The following is a 13,786-nucleotide window of genomic DNA, read 5'->3' as shown; positions in this document are numbered from 1 at the left end:
GATTTTGTGGGCTCAACTGATCCTCCTGCCTCAGCCTCTCAAGTAGCTGGGACAATAGGTGCCTGCCACTGCATCTGGCTAATGGCCTTTTTTTAAAGTGAGTAAAAAACATTAAGAGTTTTATTTACTTTGTTGAAATTTGGAGCTTATGGTTGGAATTGAATTATTGATTAGCCAGTTTAGACAAATTCATTTAAAACCACATGGAAAACATCAGTAACTATCCTGGTTTTTATTTTAATTTCAGGATATGCATTAGCTGTTCTAACAGTCTTTACTATGTCATGCTTTCATTATGCATTAAATATATTTTAAAGTTTCATAATTTAAGCATAATTTATGGTAGGTCTCTTCTAGGCCCGGAATTCTTGTTTATTAATAGATTGAATTTACATGAGCTTTGCAGTAGGGCAAATTTGAAATTAGAGTTTATTGTTTGAGTGTTTTACCCATTGATAGGCCTTAAAGCTTTTAAAGCTTTTTTTTTTTTTTTTTTTTGGAGGCGGAGTCTTGCTCAGTCGCCCAGGCTGGAGTGCAGTGGCACGATCTTGGCTCACTGCAAGCTCCGCCTCCCAGGTTCACGCCATTCTTCTGCCTCAGCCTCCCGATTAGCTGGGACTACAGGTGCCCACCGCCACGCCCAGCTAATTTTTTGCATTTTTAGTAGAGACGGGGTTTCACCGTGTTAGCCCGGATGGTCTTGATCTCCTGACCTCCTGATCCACCTGTCTCGGCCTCCCAAAGTGCTGGGATTACAGGCGTGAGCCACCACGCTTGGCTGCCTTAAAGCTTTTTAATCTTTGTATCTGATTATTCTTTTTCCTGAGGCTTATAGTTGTGTCTCCAGTATTCTCCCAACCCAATCTCTTCAAATGGGGCTAAAGAAACAGGTACTCACTAACTAGGAAATTCCTGGAAAGCTGCCCATTTTCTGAAAGTCTCAACCATTATAGGACTTGAAAGTATCTCCATGTATAATTAGCCTGGAGTGGGTACTTGTCAGCAGGTGGGACCAAACCTCAGCTGGGAGAGATTTGGATAGCCTTATTAGATCCTGTAAAATAACTGGCTGGTTAGTTACACATGCTTGCCCCAGTCAGTTAATGAACCTTTAAATAATGCATTCTCCATTTTACGTAATTGAATTTTTGGCTCTTCAGAGTATGAATATTGTTAACTCTGTTAAAATGTTATAATTTATCCATAACTATCTACTTCATTCTGTAGTGCTGCATTATAATTTGTTACAATTTAACAGGTAGATATAATGGATAAAGGTTATATGCACATTATTTCCACTGTGGGGTATAACATTAAGTGGTATAAAACCACCAGTGATTCTACTCCTTTACAAAAGATTATTTGTAGTTTTAGCTCATGCTGTTGACACCAGATCATTCATCCATTTATACTATAAACATCTACTGAGTGTCTTTTATATGCCACCCTTGTGTTAAGCAATGTGGGTAAAAATATGACTATACTATGACCTCTCTCTTACAGAATCTCTGTCTAGGGAGAGGAGCTAATTTGTAAGCCTCTACATAAGCGTTGTCAGTGCTGTAGGGTAATAGAAGAGGCAGCAATGAACTTCTCATCATGAAATCTTGAATGCGAATCTTTAATTGTCATCATATTGAAATATTCCAGTTTCTTTTGTATGGTTTTGAATATTCTCTAGCTTCTGGATTTTCCCAGTACTCTGTCTGTCATTGGAGACCACTTGCCTGCTATTCCCATTATGGTACATTTAGGAATTCAGAATTCTGTCAGATGATGTGTGTAAAGAAAAGGTTTATATGCAGAGTATGTTGGTTATCCAGGTCAAGTTTGGGAAATGTGTAACAGGGCATTGAGTACAAAGGTAAGATATCTTACCACGTTTTTCTTTTTTAACTAAGCTTTGTTTTCTTGTAGCGTTCATAGTTGGGACCATGTTACTCAGGGCCTCGTTGAACTTGGTTTCATTTTGATGGATTCATACGGGCCAAAGAAGGTTCATGATGGAAAAACTATTGAAACCAGCTCAAGTCTTTCTAGAATGCCAAACCAGCATGCATGTAAGCTCGGAGCTAATATCCTGTTGGAAACTTTTAAGGTGAGACACTATTTTGGCAACCACTCCCTAATTTTGTTTAAATAATCCAAGTAGGGCTTGGCATTTGCCTGGGAGTTTGCTGGACAAGGAAATTTGAGTATTAGTTTGACAGAGGATATATGACAGAGATTAGGATAATATTGAAACATTATAGATCCAGTTTGATGGAATACTTAACTTTCTTATTCTTTTATGTAAGTTTTTCATTTATTCTGCATAATCCAATTGCTTCTGACCTAGAAGTTTGAATATAAGATAGCTTTTCATGACTTTTCCTTTTTCCAGCAGTAAACCATTTCTAGTTTTTGTTTTATTTTGTTTTAATGCTGTTCCTTTACACAGAAGAAATTTTTTTAGGTCACTGTAGAGCATCAAGCTTAAAGAATCATGCTGTAAGAATTTTTACTGAAAATAAAACAAAAAAAGAATCATGCTTGGTTGGGCATGGTGACTCAAGCCTATAATCCCAACACTTTGGGAGGCTGAGGTGGGCAGATCACTTGAGCTCAGGAGTTTGAGACCAGCCTGGGCAACGTGGCGAAACAATATCTCTACAAAAGATACAAAAATTAGCCAGGCATGGTGGCGCACACCTGCTACTTGGGTGACTGAGGTGGATCGCTTGAGCCCAGGAAGTCAAGGCTACAGTGAACTGTGTTTGCACCACTGTGCTCCAGCCTGGGTAACAAAGTAAGACCCTATCTCAGGAAAAAAAAAAAAAGAAAAAAAGTCATACTTATTGGTTCATTGTTTCTGAAGAACCCAAAATGGGAAATTTACATTTTTTTTTGACATTATTACCAAATTATCACTGACAATCTTAATTTCCAAAACAGTTTTCAAAAATGTATTTTCTTTTGAATAAAAAAATGATAGATCATATCTGAGGCTACACAACTTTGCTAGTAATTCCTCTAAGTCTTCTTGATGTTCAGTTGTTTAGTGTAGCTACACACCAAGAGTGTCTGCTGAAAATGTTATTTGGGAGGCTGATCTAAATGTAAATCTAGTGTTCTAATCCAGAACTATGAAGTAAATGTCAGAATAGTTCTTGAGAGTTGTAAGTGTATTTGATGATGTAATATAAATTACCCTGCTTTATAGTGATATTGTTTTTTTTGTTTTTGTTTTTTTGTTTTTTTTTTTTTGAGACAGAGTCTCGCTCTATCGCCCAGGCTGGAGTGCAGTGGCCGGATCTCAGCTCACTGCAAGCTCCGCCTCCGGAGTTTACGCCATTCTCCTGCTTCAGCCTCCCGAGTAGCTGGGACTACAGGCGCCCACCACCTCGCCCGGCTAGTTTTTTGTATTTTTTAGTAGAGACGGGGTTTCACGGTGTTAGCCAGGATGGTCTCGATCTCCTGACCTCGTGATCCACCCATCTCGGCTTCCCAAAGTGCTGGGATTACAGGCTTGAGCCACCGCGCCCGGCAGTGATATTGTTAAAGACATTATCTTAGAGTATGTTTTTGTATTTATTATTTTTCAAAACTAAAGAGGCTCCATTTGATTTCACATAGATGTCAGCTTTATCAAGTCATCTTTATAAATTGCTACTAAGTCACTAACAGTCTGAGGTCTGAACGAAATTAGTCTGTTAATTCATAAAATAATTAAGTTCAAGTAAGAATTTTAACTAAAATTTAAGTGAAAATTCAGAATGGGTCTTTTTAACAGCAACTGCTGTGCTTCTAGAAACTGAGACGGGTTAGGGAAGATCTTTTAAGTTTCTAGAAATTTTCATGGGCTTTTACATTTTAATTTTTAGAATAAAAGTTATGTGTACTGTCAGGAATATGGATATTGTCAGGTAATGGATACCTAAGTAGAATTTGTCCTGTTTGATGCTGAACCTTATATTAGCAATAGTTTAATGTGATCTGTACTTTTAGGCTAATAAACATGGTATTTACCCTACTAATGAATCATCGAAGCACAGAACAAGGGGAAAGTTGAATGATTCTGTCTTTCCAGGTGATTCACATTATATTCTGAGTTTTTGAGTTTTACCCATATCCAAACTGTTCTTCATCCTGCCTGACATGCATTGATATACTTAAAAGCTGAAGGTCACCCAGGAATATTTTATTTATTCTGTTCTTTTTAGATCCATGAGATGATCAGACAAGAAATTCTGGAGCAGGTCCTCAACAGGGTTGTTACCAGAGCATCTTCTCCCATCAGTCATTTCTTAGGTATTAAACTTTGAAAGGATGAATAAAGTTTTTAGAAATATTTTCATTTAAATGTCATAATCATTTGGTCCTGGGAAAAAAAATTGAATGAGCATTTAAATGCAGTATCTTTGATAGGATGCCAATAAAGCAAATCCATTTATGTTGTCTGGGATTGTCAATTGTCAAAAAGGCTGTAGTTGTCAGTAAGGAAAGCAACAATTAACCAGTAAGTAAAACTTCCATTTTGCCTCAACATTTTCTCTTATTATTAATACCTCTCAAATGAATGCTGTCCTTCTGCTGCCACTCATTGACTTCCTAGTCCTTTTAGCCTTGACATTTGGACTGCACAGCGTTTGTCTCTGGTAACCTCTGAATTTGCGTTTTTTTTTTTGCTTTTTTCTTTTTTAGATACAGTTTCACTCTGTTGCCCAGGCTGGGGTGCAGTGGCACAATCTCAGCTCACTGCAACCTCTGCCTCCTGGGTTCAAGCAATTCTTGTGTCTTAGCCTCCTCAGTAGCTGGGATTGTAGGCGCATGCTACCACGCCCAGATAATTTTTGTATTATTAATAGAGGCAGAGTTTCGCCATGCTGGCCAGGCTGGTCTCGAACTCCTGACTTCAGGTGATCCACCCAGCTTAGCTTCCCAAAGTGCTGGGATTACAGGCTTGAGCCACCATGCCCAGCCTGAATTTGCTGTTTTTAATACGTAACTCCTAATGTCTAAATTGACTGGTCTTAATCACCAATTTTAAAAATTTCTCTATGTCATTCATCACTGTTTATAACTCCCCTGAAACTTTTTTAGGTAAGTTCTCTGATTACTGTAAGAGTTTGCTTCTTTTCCTGCCTGTGACCAGTTTTTCTTTTACCTCAAATATAATACAGTTCCCTTCAAACAAATTTTCCTTTCCATTGCTCCTATTTCCATTATTTAAAGCATGGCTCTCCAGGTCCTGGAGGCTGGAATTACCTTTTATTTTCTCAAACACACTTGGTTCTGTCCAAAGTTCTGTCATTTTTCTGCCTCATACTGTTATTTTTTTCTATCTTTTTATTCCCTCCTTCCCCCAACCTCACATCCACTGTCTAGTTCCCATTCTTACAACCTTGAATTTAGACTACTACCACAGCTTTCTAACTGGTTTCCTGGCTTTTTCTTCTCCCTTCAGCAATTTGACCTGCATATTACCACAGGTTAGTATTCCTAAAATACCACTTTATGACTACAAAATCATCAATATGTTCTTTAATAAATTGTCAGCTCTTTTTGTTTGTTTGTTTTTTTGAGATGGAGTCTCTGTCACCCAGGCTGCAGTGTAGTGGTATGATCTCAGTTCACTGCAACCTTCGCCTCCCAGGTTCAAGCAATTCTCCTGCTTCAGCCTTGCAAGTAGCTGGGACTACAGGCATGCGCCACCACACCGAGATAATTTTTGTATTTTTAGTAGAGATGGTGTTTCACCGTGATGTTGGCCAGGATGGTCTCAATCTCTTGACCTCATGATCCACCTGCCTCGACCTTCCAAAGTGCTGGGATTACAGGCGTGAGCCACCACACCTGGCCAAATCATCAGCTCTTTATCCTGGCACTGAAAGTCCTTGACAAGTTGATCCCAACCTACCTTTCCAATGTTAAAGTCAGTTATTTACTTTCCTGGATTCTTCACCCCAGCATCATTGATTTCCCTACCATCTTCTGAATATGTCTTATGCTTACCTTTCTCAGACCTTTACCATACTTTTCCCTTTATATATGTAGGCCTTTCTGGTTCTTTGTGCATTTAAATGTTCCCCATCTTTTAGAACCTAGTTTAAGTTCCTTCTCATTGCTTTCCTAATATATGATCTCTTCTTCCTTTGAACTCCTATTTAAACTCTCCTTTTACCATTTAGTAGGCAATAAACTATGTTTGGAATTATTAGATATTTGATATTGCTCTGTGATTTACCTCTTTAATTCTTAAAAAAAAAATTTTTTTTACTTCCAACTAAATTATTAAAATTTTTGAAGAAAGACTATGTTTTATACTCTTATGTTCCTAATAGGACCATATTATGCTTGCACATCCTAAAAATTCAGAAATATTTATTGATTTATTTTAGCTTAGAAGTATGAAGATGTGTGCTACTACTTATGTCTAGGAGTGTAATCGGTTTCTTCCTTTCTTTTATTTAGGCAGTTTAATTTTTAGAGAAATTGAAACTATCACAGAAAAAAGCTAAAATTATCCTGGTTACATTGGAGAAAAAGTATATATAGAATCAGTAGAAATTTGTATTGCAGTATACTTGACTTATTTGAGAAAGGAAGCAAAAGACTTACATTTCTTTCTCGTTATTTTTCTTTTATTTCAAACATCTGTAGTTATTTGAGGCAACTGATTATAGATTCTGTTTTTCAGACCTGCTTTCAAATATCGTCATGTATGCACCCTTAGTTCTTCAAAGTTGTTCTTCTAAAGTCACAGAAGCTTTTGACTATTTGTCCTTTCTGCCCCTTCAGACTGTACAAAGGCTACTTAAGGCAGTGCAGGTAAGTCTTCAGATTCCCAAGTAACTTGCCAAAACTGAGGTTTAACTGTCTAGTGGAAGTCTGATGCATTTCTGTATAAATATATATGTCCAAGAAATCTATTCCACTTTAGTCTGAAATATAAAATTTGCATTAAAAGGGCAAGAGCATTGAGCAAGACTGTTTTCCAGGTTTATTTACTATCCATAGCACTATTCTGTCAACTCATTTTCAAGTTAATGAAATAATTAAAACTCTCTTAGAACATTATTGAGTATAATAGATTTACAAAGGCATTCACAACCAGTTTCATTGTAGTGTTACAAAGTATACTATTGTCCTTGTTAACTGTAATAAACATTAAAGCATATATAAAACAGAAGTAAGCTTCCTTATAGAAGCCATATGGTAACAGTATTGGAAATGAGCTAAGGCTAATAAGCAAACTTGTTCTGTCTTTACCCACTGATTCTTTTTCAGCCCCTTCTCAAAGTCAGCATGTCAATGAGAGACTCCTTGATACTTGTTCTTCGGAAAGCTATGTTTGCCAAGTATGTAGCATCTTTTTATATCATAGGAAGATGTCGCCCTCTAATGTTGAGGCTAAAATTATCTCTGCCGTCTCCTAGTACCACCTGTTCACAGTGATCATGTGAATTCCCAGCCCCGCAGAGCAATTTCATCAAATAAGGCATTTTGCTAAGTCCTTTGTAAGCTTTTTTCATTTAGTCTTCAGAGCAACCCTATGAAGTAAGAATTATTGCAATTCCCATTTTACATACAGATAAGAAAACTTAGGCTTAGAGAAGATGAGTAACTTTCCAAACCTAAAACAATAGTTGGTGGTGGAGCAAGGATTCAAAGTCAGTTCTAATATCAGAGCTTGTGATGTCAAGTACTTTACTCTGCTACGTTAGAATAATCTTCAGGATAATGTTCTAGTGCCAAATACTCTGAAACCTGAGCTGGCAGCAGTTCCAAGGGGACTGCTTTGGAACTTAGTCAAGAAGAATATACTTAAGAATCTCATTTTAGTGAACATCTGAATTATGATCTAGAGGCTAGAAGATCAAATTAATTGTTGAGGGGAATGAGTTTTATTTGTAGCTTAGCCAATCCCTCCTAACATCTCTTCCTTTATTTCTTAGTATATAAGCTAGAGATGATCATACCATCTCCTAAAAATATAAGACAGTAATATGTGAAATGCATTTGGTACTTTGAGGATAAGATACCCAATTAATATCACATTGGCCATATTATAATATATTCATGGGTGTCCAAAGGAACAACTAAGCCATATGCTATTATCTTTGTTCTAGAATTAACAGTTTTTGTTACTCCTCACCCAAAGGCATGGTGAAGAGACTGAGATACTATGTTGTAACATCTTTAACATGTATTAGTCATTGAGCCTCAGTGAGAAGATGAGTGTGACATTTTCTGGATGGAGAGTTTACATGGCATCAAGTACTACATTATCCTATGATGAAAGAGAGCATATGAAGGGAAGCACTCCTTCAAACATGGCAAAATCAGCAATTTCTTTTCTTTTCTTTTTTTTTTTGGAGTTACAAGATTTAATAGTGTGAAATAGAGTGAAAACAGAGCTCCCATACAAAGGGAGGGGACCCAAAGGGGTTGCTGTTGCTGGCTTGAATGCCTGGGTTTATATCCCAATCCTTGTCCCTCCTGCTGTGCTCTCAGGCAATAGATGATTGGCTATTTCTTTACCTCCTGTTTTTGCCTAATTAGCATTTTAGTGAGCTCTCTTTACTATCCGATTGGTCAGGTATGAGCTAAGGTACAAGCCCCGTATTTAAAGGTAGAAGTGGTCACCTTCCCATCTAGGCTTAGGGATTCTTAGTCGGCCTAGGAAATCCAGCTAGTTCTGTCTCTCAGTCTGTCCTCTCAACAGGAAGACCCAAGTGCTGTTGGGGAGGTTGGCCGATGACCACTCTAACTGCTTCCTGCTGAATTGGGGCCTAGTAGGGGTTGTGCAGTTGAGATTTCCTTGGGAAGGGTGCCTTCGATGTCATTAACATCAGAGCATGGGCTAACAGACTGGTCCAGGGGTCCGCGGTAGATCTTAGTCATGGACTGCATCTGGGGCTCCATTTGAAGAACCATTTGTAGTTTTACAGTTTCGATTCTGGAAGAGACAAACTTAACAAGGAGGTTAAAGGTATAGGGATTCAAATGTATGGCCTGCAGTGCAGGGGATTATTTCTTTGGCACACTTCACAGGACCTGACTGTCTGCTTGATAGTTTTGAAAAGGCTTGGTCCAGTAAATAATAATTTGGCCATCTGATGGGTGCTATCAATGTCTAAGTGGAAGGTTTGGTGAAGGTTTTTAAGTAATTTCTATTGGTTAGCTGCAGGCAAAAGTATTTTTCCTTCTTCGGTGTCTAGCCATCTGGAGGGGAAGAAAGTATGTCCTTGTGAGGTTCCCCATTCTGTTTCTCCTACTGAGTACTGGGGCTTAAAATCAGCGATTTCCTACATTTGAGTAACCAGCCAATTTTGCAGTCTCTCTGCACTCTTATTCTTACTCCTCACACAGACTTGAGAGCAGGATAGAAGGAAATAGAGTATCATGAGTTAAGTAATGAAAAATGTCAGTTCAATTTCTGTACTATAAATTGCTTTGAACAGTTGATACTTTATTTTGAGTACATAAATTCACTGTTTTGCTCTACGCTTCATTGTGTATACATATGCCTTCTCTGTATGCAACTAGCTGTATTTTTCTGACCCAGAAGCATATTCCTGTGAAATAGGTTTGTTAACTTCTCTATTTCTGAGCTAGCCAGCTTGATGCCCGAAAATGTGCAGTTGCTGGATTTTTGCTGCTCCTGAAGAACTTCAAAGTTTTAGGCAGCCTGTCATCCTCTCAGTGCAGTCAGTCTCTTAGTTTCAGTCAGGTAAGGATTATTTATGTTAACTTGTAGTGTGTGCGTATCATTCATGTGCACTGATGAAATGCACGCTGTTTTCTTTTATTCCTGTTATGGTTGTAAGAATGATCCTAGAACTAAAGAGTCTGATGATGATGATGATGATGGTGATGATAATGATGATGATATTGGCTAACACTTATTAATGGCAGATTTATTGTATGCTAAACTGTGCTATCCAGTATGGAAGCCCCTATCCTCAGTGTGGCTACTAAATGGAACATTTGATTGAAATGTGACTAGTCCACATTGTGTTGTGCTATACGTGCAAAATTCATAACAGATTTTTTTTTTTTTTTGAGACGGAGTCTCACTCTGTCACCCAGGCTGGAGTGCAGTGGCCGGATCTCGGCTCACTGCAAGTTCCACCTGCCGGGTTTACGCCATTCTTCTGCCTCAGCCTCTAGAGTAGCTGGGGCTATAGGCGCCCGCCGCCACACCCAGCTAGTTTTTTTGTATTTTTTTAGTAGAGACGGGTTTCACCATGTTAGCCAGGATAGTCTCGATCTCCTGACCTCGTGATCTGCCCGTCTCGGCCTCCCAAAGTGCTGGGATTACAGGCTTGAGCCACCGCACCCAGCCTTCATACCAGATTTTGAAATAAAAGAATATAAAAATCTAATAATGTTTAATATTGATTACATCTTCAGAGAGAATTTTGTATGTGTAGGGTTACAGAAAATATTAAAATTGCCTTTACCTCTTTCTCTTTTTTAACGTGGCTACTGGAAAATATAAAATTATATATATGGCTTGCATTTGTGGTTCATATTATATTTCTTTCTCTTTTTTTTTTTTTTGAGACGGAATCTCGCTCTGTCGCCCAGGCTGGAGTGCTGTGGCACAATCTCGGCTTATTGCAAGCTCCGCCTCCCAGGTTCATGCCATTCTCCTACCACAGCCTCCCAAGTAGCTGGGACTACAGGTGCTCACCACCACACCCAGCTAATTTTTTGTATTTTTAGTAGAGACAGGGTTTTACCGTGTTAGCCAGAATGGTCTCAATCTCCTAAACTTGTGATCTGCCCACCTCAGCCTCCCAGAGTGCTGGTATTACAGGCGTGAGCCACTGCACCCGGCCCATATTATATTTCTTTTGGATAGCACTGTGCTAGATATTGTGCTAAAGTGCTTTACATTTATTATCTCATTTAATCTTCACAGCAGTCCTCTGAGGCTAGATACTATTATTATCCCTATTTTCTTATGTCAATTTATTTACTTTGCACATATTATATTACACCTTGTAATCTGAGAAAACAAAACTTTTTATAATCTGGTAATCTAGGCTTTGGAGCAATAAAATTGTCTTCATAATTTAAATGATGTACTATAAGATTTATAAATAGGAGACATATTTATATATAACAGTTTGACTAGGAATCCTCAGTTTATTGCTTTGGTATAACTTCATAAAGCTTTGTCTATAACTTATAGCATAGATTAAATATTAGGAACACTAGGTATCATTTGTGTGTTATTATCCCGTTTTAAGGATAGGTAAACTGAGGCTGAGCCAGGTTAAATAACTCACCCAAGGTTATATAACCAAGAAAGGGTGGAAGAAGGATTTGGCTTCAGGCAGTATGAACTACATTACTGTGATACCTGGAGTAAGGATTAGGAATTCTTCGTGTATAATTGCTGATTTTATTATATAATTTACACAAAGGATGTCAATTCTTTGTCATGTCCATTTCTAAACAAAAGACTGTCTTCCTCTAAACCTTTCTAGAATTTGTGGAAGAGTGAGATTCTTCTAGCTATTGAAGAAGTGTTAGACCTTTTAAATAAAATTATGTATATTATTACTACTGGATTCTAGTGGCTTGAAATAAGCAGTGTGCCTTCCTAAGCAATTGATATTGTCAAGGAAACCTTAAGGAATGGGAACAGTTAGTTTTATTAAAATGCTTAAAAATTCTCTTATTCCAAACCAGAATAAGAATGACACTTATTACTGCATGGTAATGATTATACTGTATGTCTCACCCCTGGGGTTTGGCATGTGGAGAAAGCTAAGTTTTTTTGACCAAGAACATAGGCTTATTTAGCTCCTTATTGGAAACTGCTTTGGTAAGATAGACATGAATTGGCCTGTCTTCCTTTCAGGTTCATGTGGATGTTCACAGTCATTACAATTCTGTTGCCAATGAAACTTTTTGCCTTGAGATCATGGATGGTTTGAGGAGATGCTTAAGCCAGCAAGCCGATGTTCGACTCATGCTTTATGAGGTAAGTCAGTAGAATGGAAGGAATGTAGCAAACCCCCAATGAATAATTCTTTTTATTTTAGTAATTTTTTTTCCTCATTATAAAAGTATAGTAGATATGCTCTTATTTGATGTAGTCAGCACCAGTAGCTAGTGATGTTTAGTTAAAAAGTTGTTTAAGGCAGGGCACAGTGGCTCATACTTGTAATCCCAACACCTTGTGAGTCCAAGGCAGGAGGATCAAGCAAGACTCAGTCTTTACAAAAAATAAGAAAATAAAAAACATTAGCTGGGTATGGTGACATGCGCCTGTGGTCCCAGCTCCTCAGGAAGCTGAGGCAGGAGGATCCCAGCAGTTTGAGGCTGCAGTGAGCTATGATCACACCACTGCACTCCAACCCAGGCAACAGAGTGAGACCTTGTCTCTAAAAAAAATTTTTTTTGGCCGGGTGCGGTGGCTCATGCCTGTAATCCCAGCACTTTGGGAGGCCGAGGCAGGCAGATCATGAGGTCAGGAGATAGAGACCATCCAGGCTAAGATGGTGAAACCCTGTCTCTACTAAAAATACAAAAAATTAGCTGGACGTGGTGGCGGCACCTGTAGTCCCAGCTACTTGGGAGGCTGATGCAGGAGAATGGCATGAACCCAGGAGGTGGAGCTTACAGTGAGCCGAGATCGCACCACTGCACTCCAGCCTGGGCAACACAGTGAGACTCTGTCTCTAAAAAAAAAAAAAAAAATTTAAGGTTTTTAAGGTGAGGAATCATAAAACACAGTGGATAGACCTTAAATATTTTATTTTAATTTGAAATATTTAAATGTACAATAAATTTGCCAGTCTTAAGACCAAGTCCTTTGTTTTGTTTTGTTATTGAGTACAAGTTTACTTCCTGTCTCTCATACAAACCCATACCCTTAATTTATTGCCTACAGTTTCAAAGTTGTGTTTACCTAAAGTGGTATAAAAACTTCAAGCTACTTCAGACAGTTTAGTACAAAAATCTTTTAGATAGCTTCAGTTTTTTCTCTTTTTACAATTGTCTTACCCCTAATTTATCAGAAACTGGTTTGAGAGACTGACTTTCCAAACATTTAACTTAGTTTTTTTTTTCTTTGAGACAGAGTCTTGCTCTGTCACCCAGGCTGGAGTGCAGTGATACAATTCTCGGCTCACTGCAACCTCCATCCTCCATCTCCTGGGTTCAAGTAATTCTCCTGCTTCTCAGCCTCCCCAGTACCTAGGATTACAGGTGTGCGCCACCATGCCCAGCTGATTTTTGTGTTTTTAGTAGAGATGGGATTTCACCATGTTGACCAGGCTGGTCTTGTACTTCTGGCCTCAAGTGATCCACCTGTCTTGGCATCTCAAAGTGTTGGGATTATAGGCGTGAGCCGCCATGCCCAGCCTAACTTAGTTTTTATAAAAGCAACTTCTTTTTGCACTGGATTTTCAACAGTTTACTGAATGTCTGATTAAATCACTCGTTATTATGATAGTACAGCTAAGAGAAATACAACTACTAAGTTGTGAGTAGCATATAACTTACCCAGAGGATATTGTGGTAGCATATATGAAAACAGCATTCATCTTTCTGTACATTTCCATCAGTGCTCTTAGGTGCCTAGGCACACTATCAATGAGCAATAATATTTTGAGAGGAATTTTTTTTTTTTTTTCTGAGCAGTAGGTCTCAACACTGGGCTTAAAATATTCAGTAAACCATGCTATGAACAGATGTGTTATCATGCAGGCTTTGTTTTTCCACTTATAGAGCACAGGCAGGGTAGATGTAGCATAATTCTTAAGGGCCCTAGGATTTTTGG

General features: G+C 38.3%; 1 protein-coding gene across 1 annotated transcript in view; it reads left to right on the top strand.

Annotated features, from left to right (window-relative positions):
* FANCI (FA complementation group I) overlaps positions 1-13,786 on the top strand; it is a 68,933-nt gene that overhangs the window by 35,005 nt on the left and 20,142 nt on the right. The window contains 6 exon segments of the mRNA XM_017890148.1: positions 1,918-2,098; positions 4,203-4,290; positions 6,680-6,810; positions 7,270-7,340; positions 9,601-9,715; positions 11,861-11,983. Coding sequence (XP_017745637.1) covers positions 1,918-2,098; positions 4,203-4,290; positions 6,680-6,810; positions 7,270-7,340; positions 9,601-9,715; positions 11,861-11,983 — 709 coding nt within the window.

This window comes from Rhinopithecus bieti, unplaced genomic scaffold, assembly GCF_001698545.2.
Source record: "Rhinopithecus bieti isolate Rb0 unplaced genomic scaffold, ASM169854v2 scaffold_20154, whole genome shotgun sequence".
Classification (NCBI taxonomy): Eukaryota; Metazoa; Chordata; class Mammalia; order Primates; family Cercopithecidae; genus Rhinopithecus; species Rhinopithecus bieti.
The sequence above is the reverse complement of the archived record's forward strand: the minus strand, read 5'-3'. Positions and strand labels throughout refer to the sequence as shown.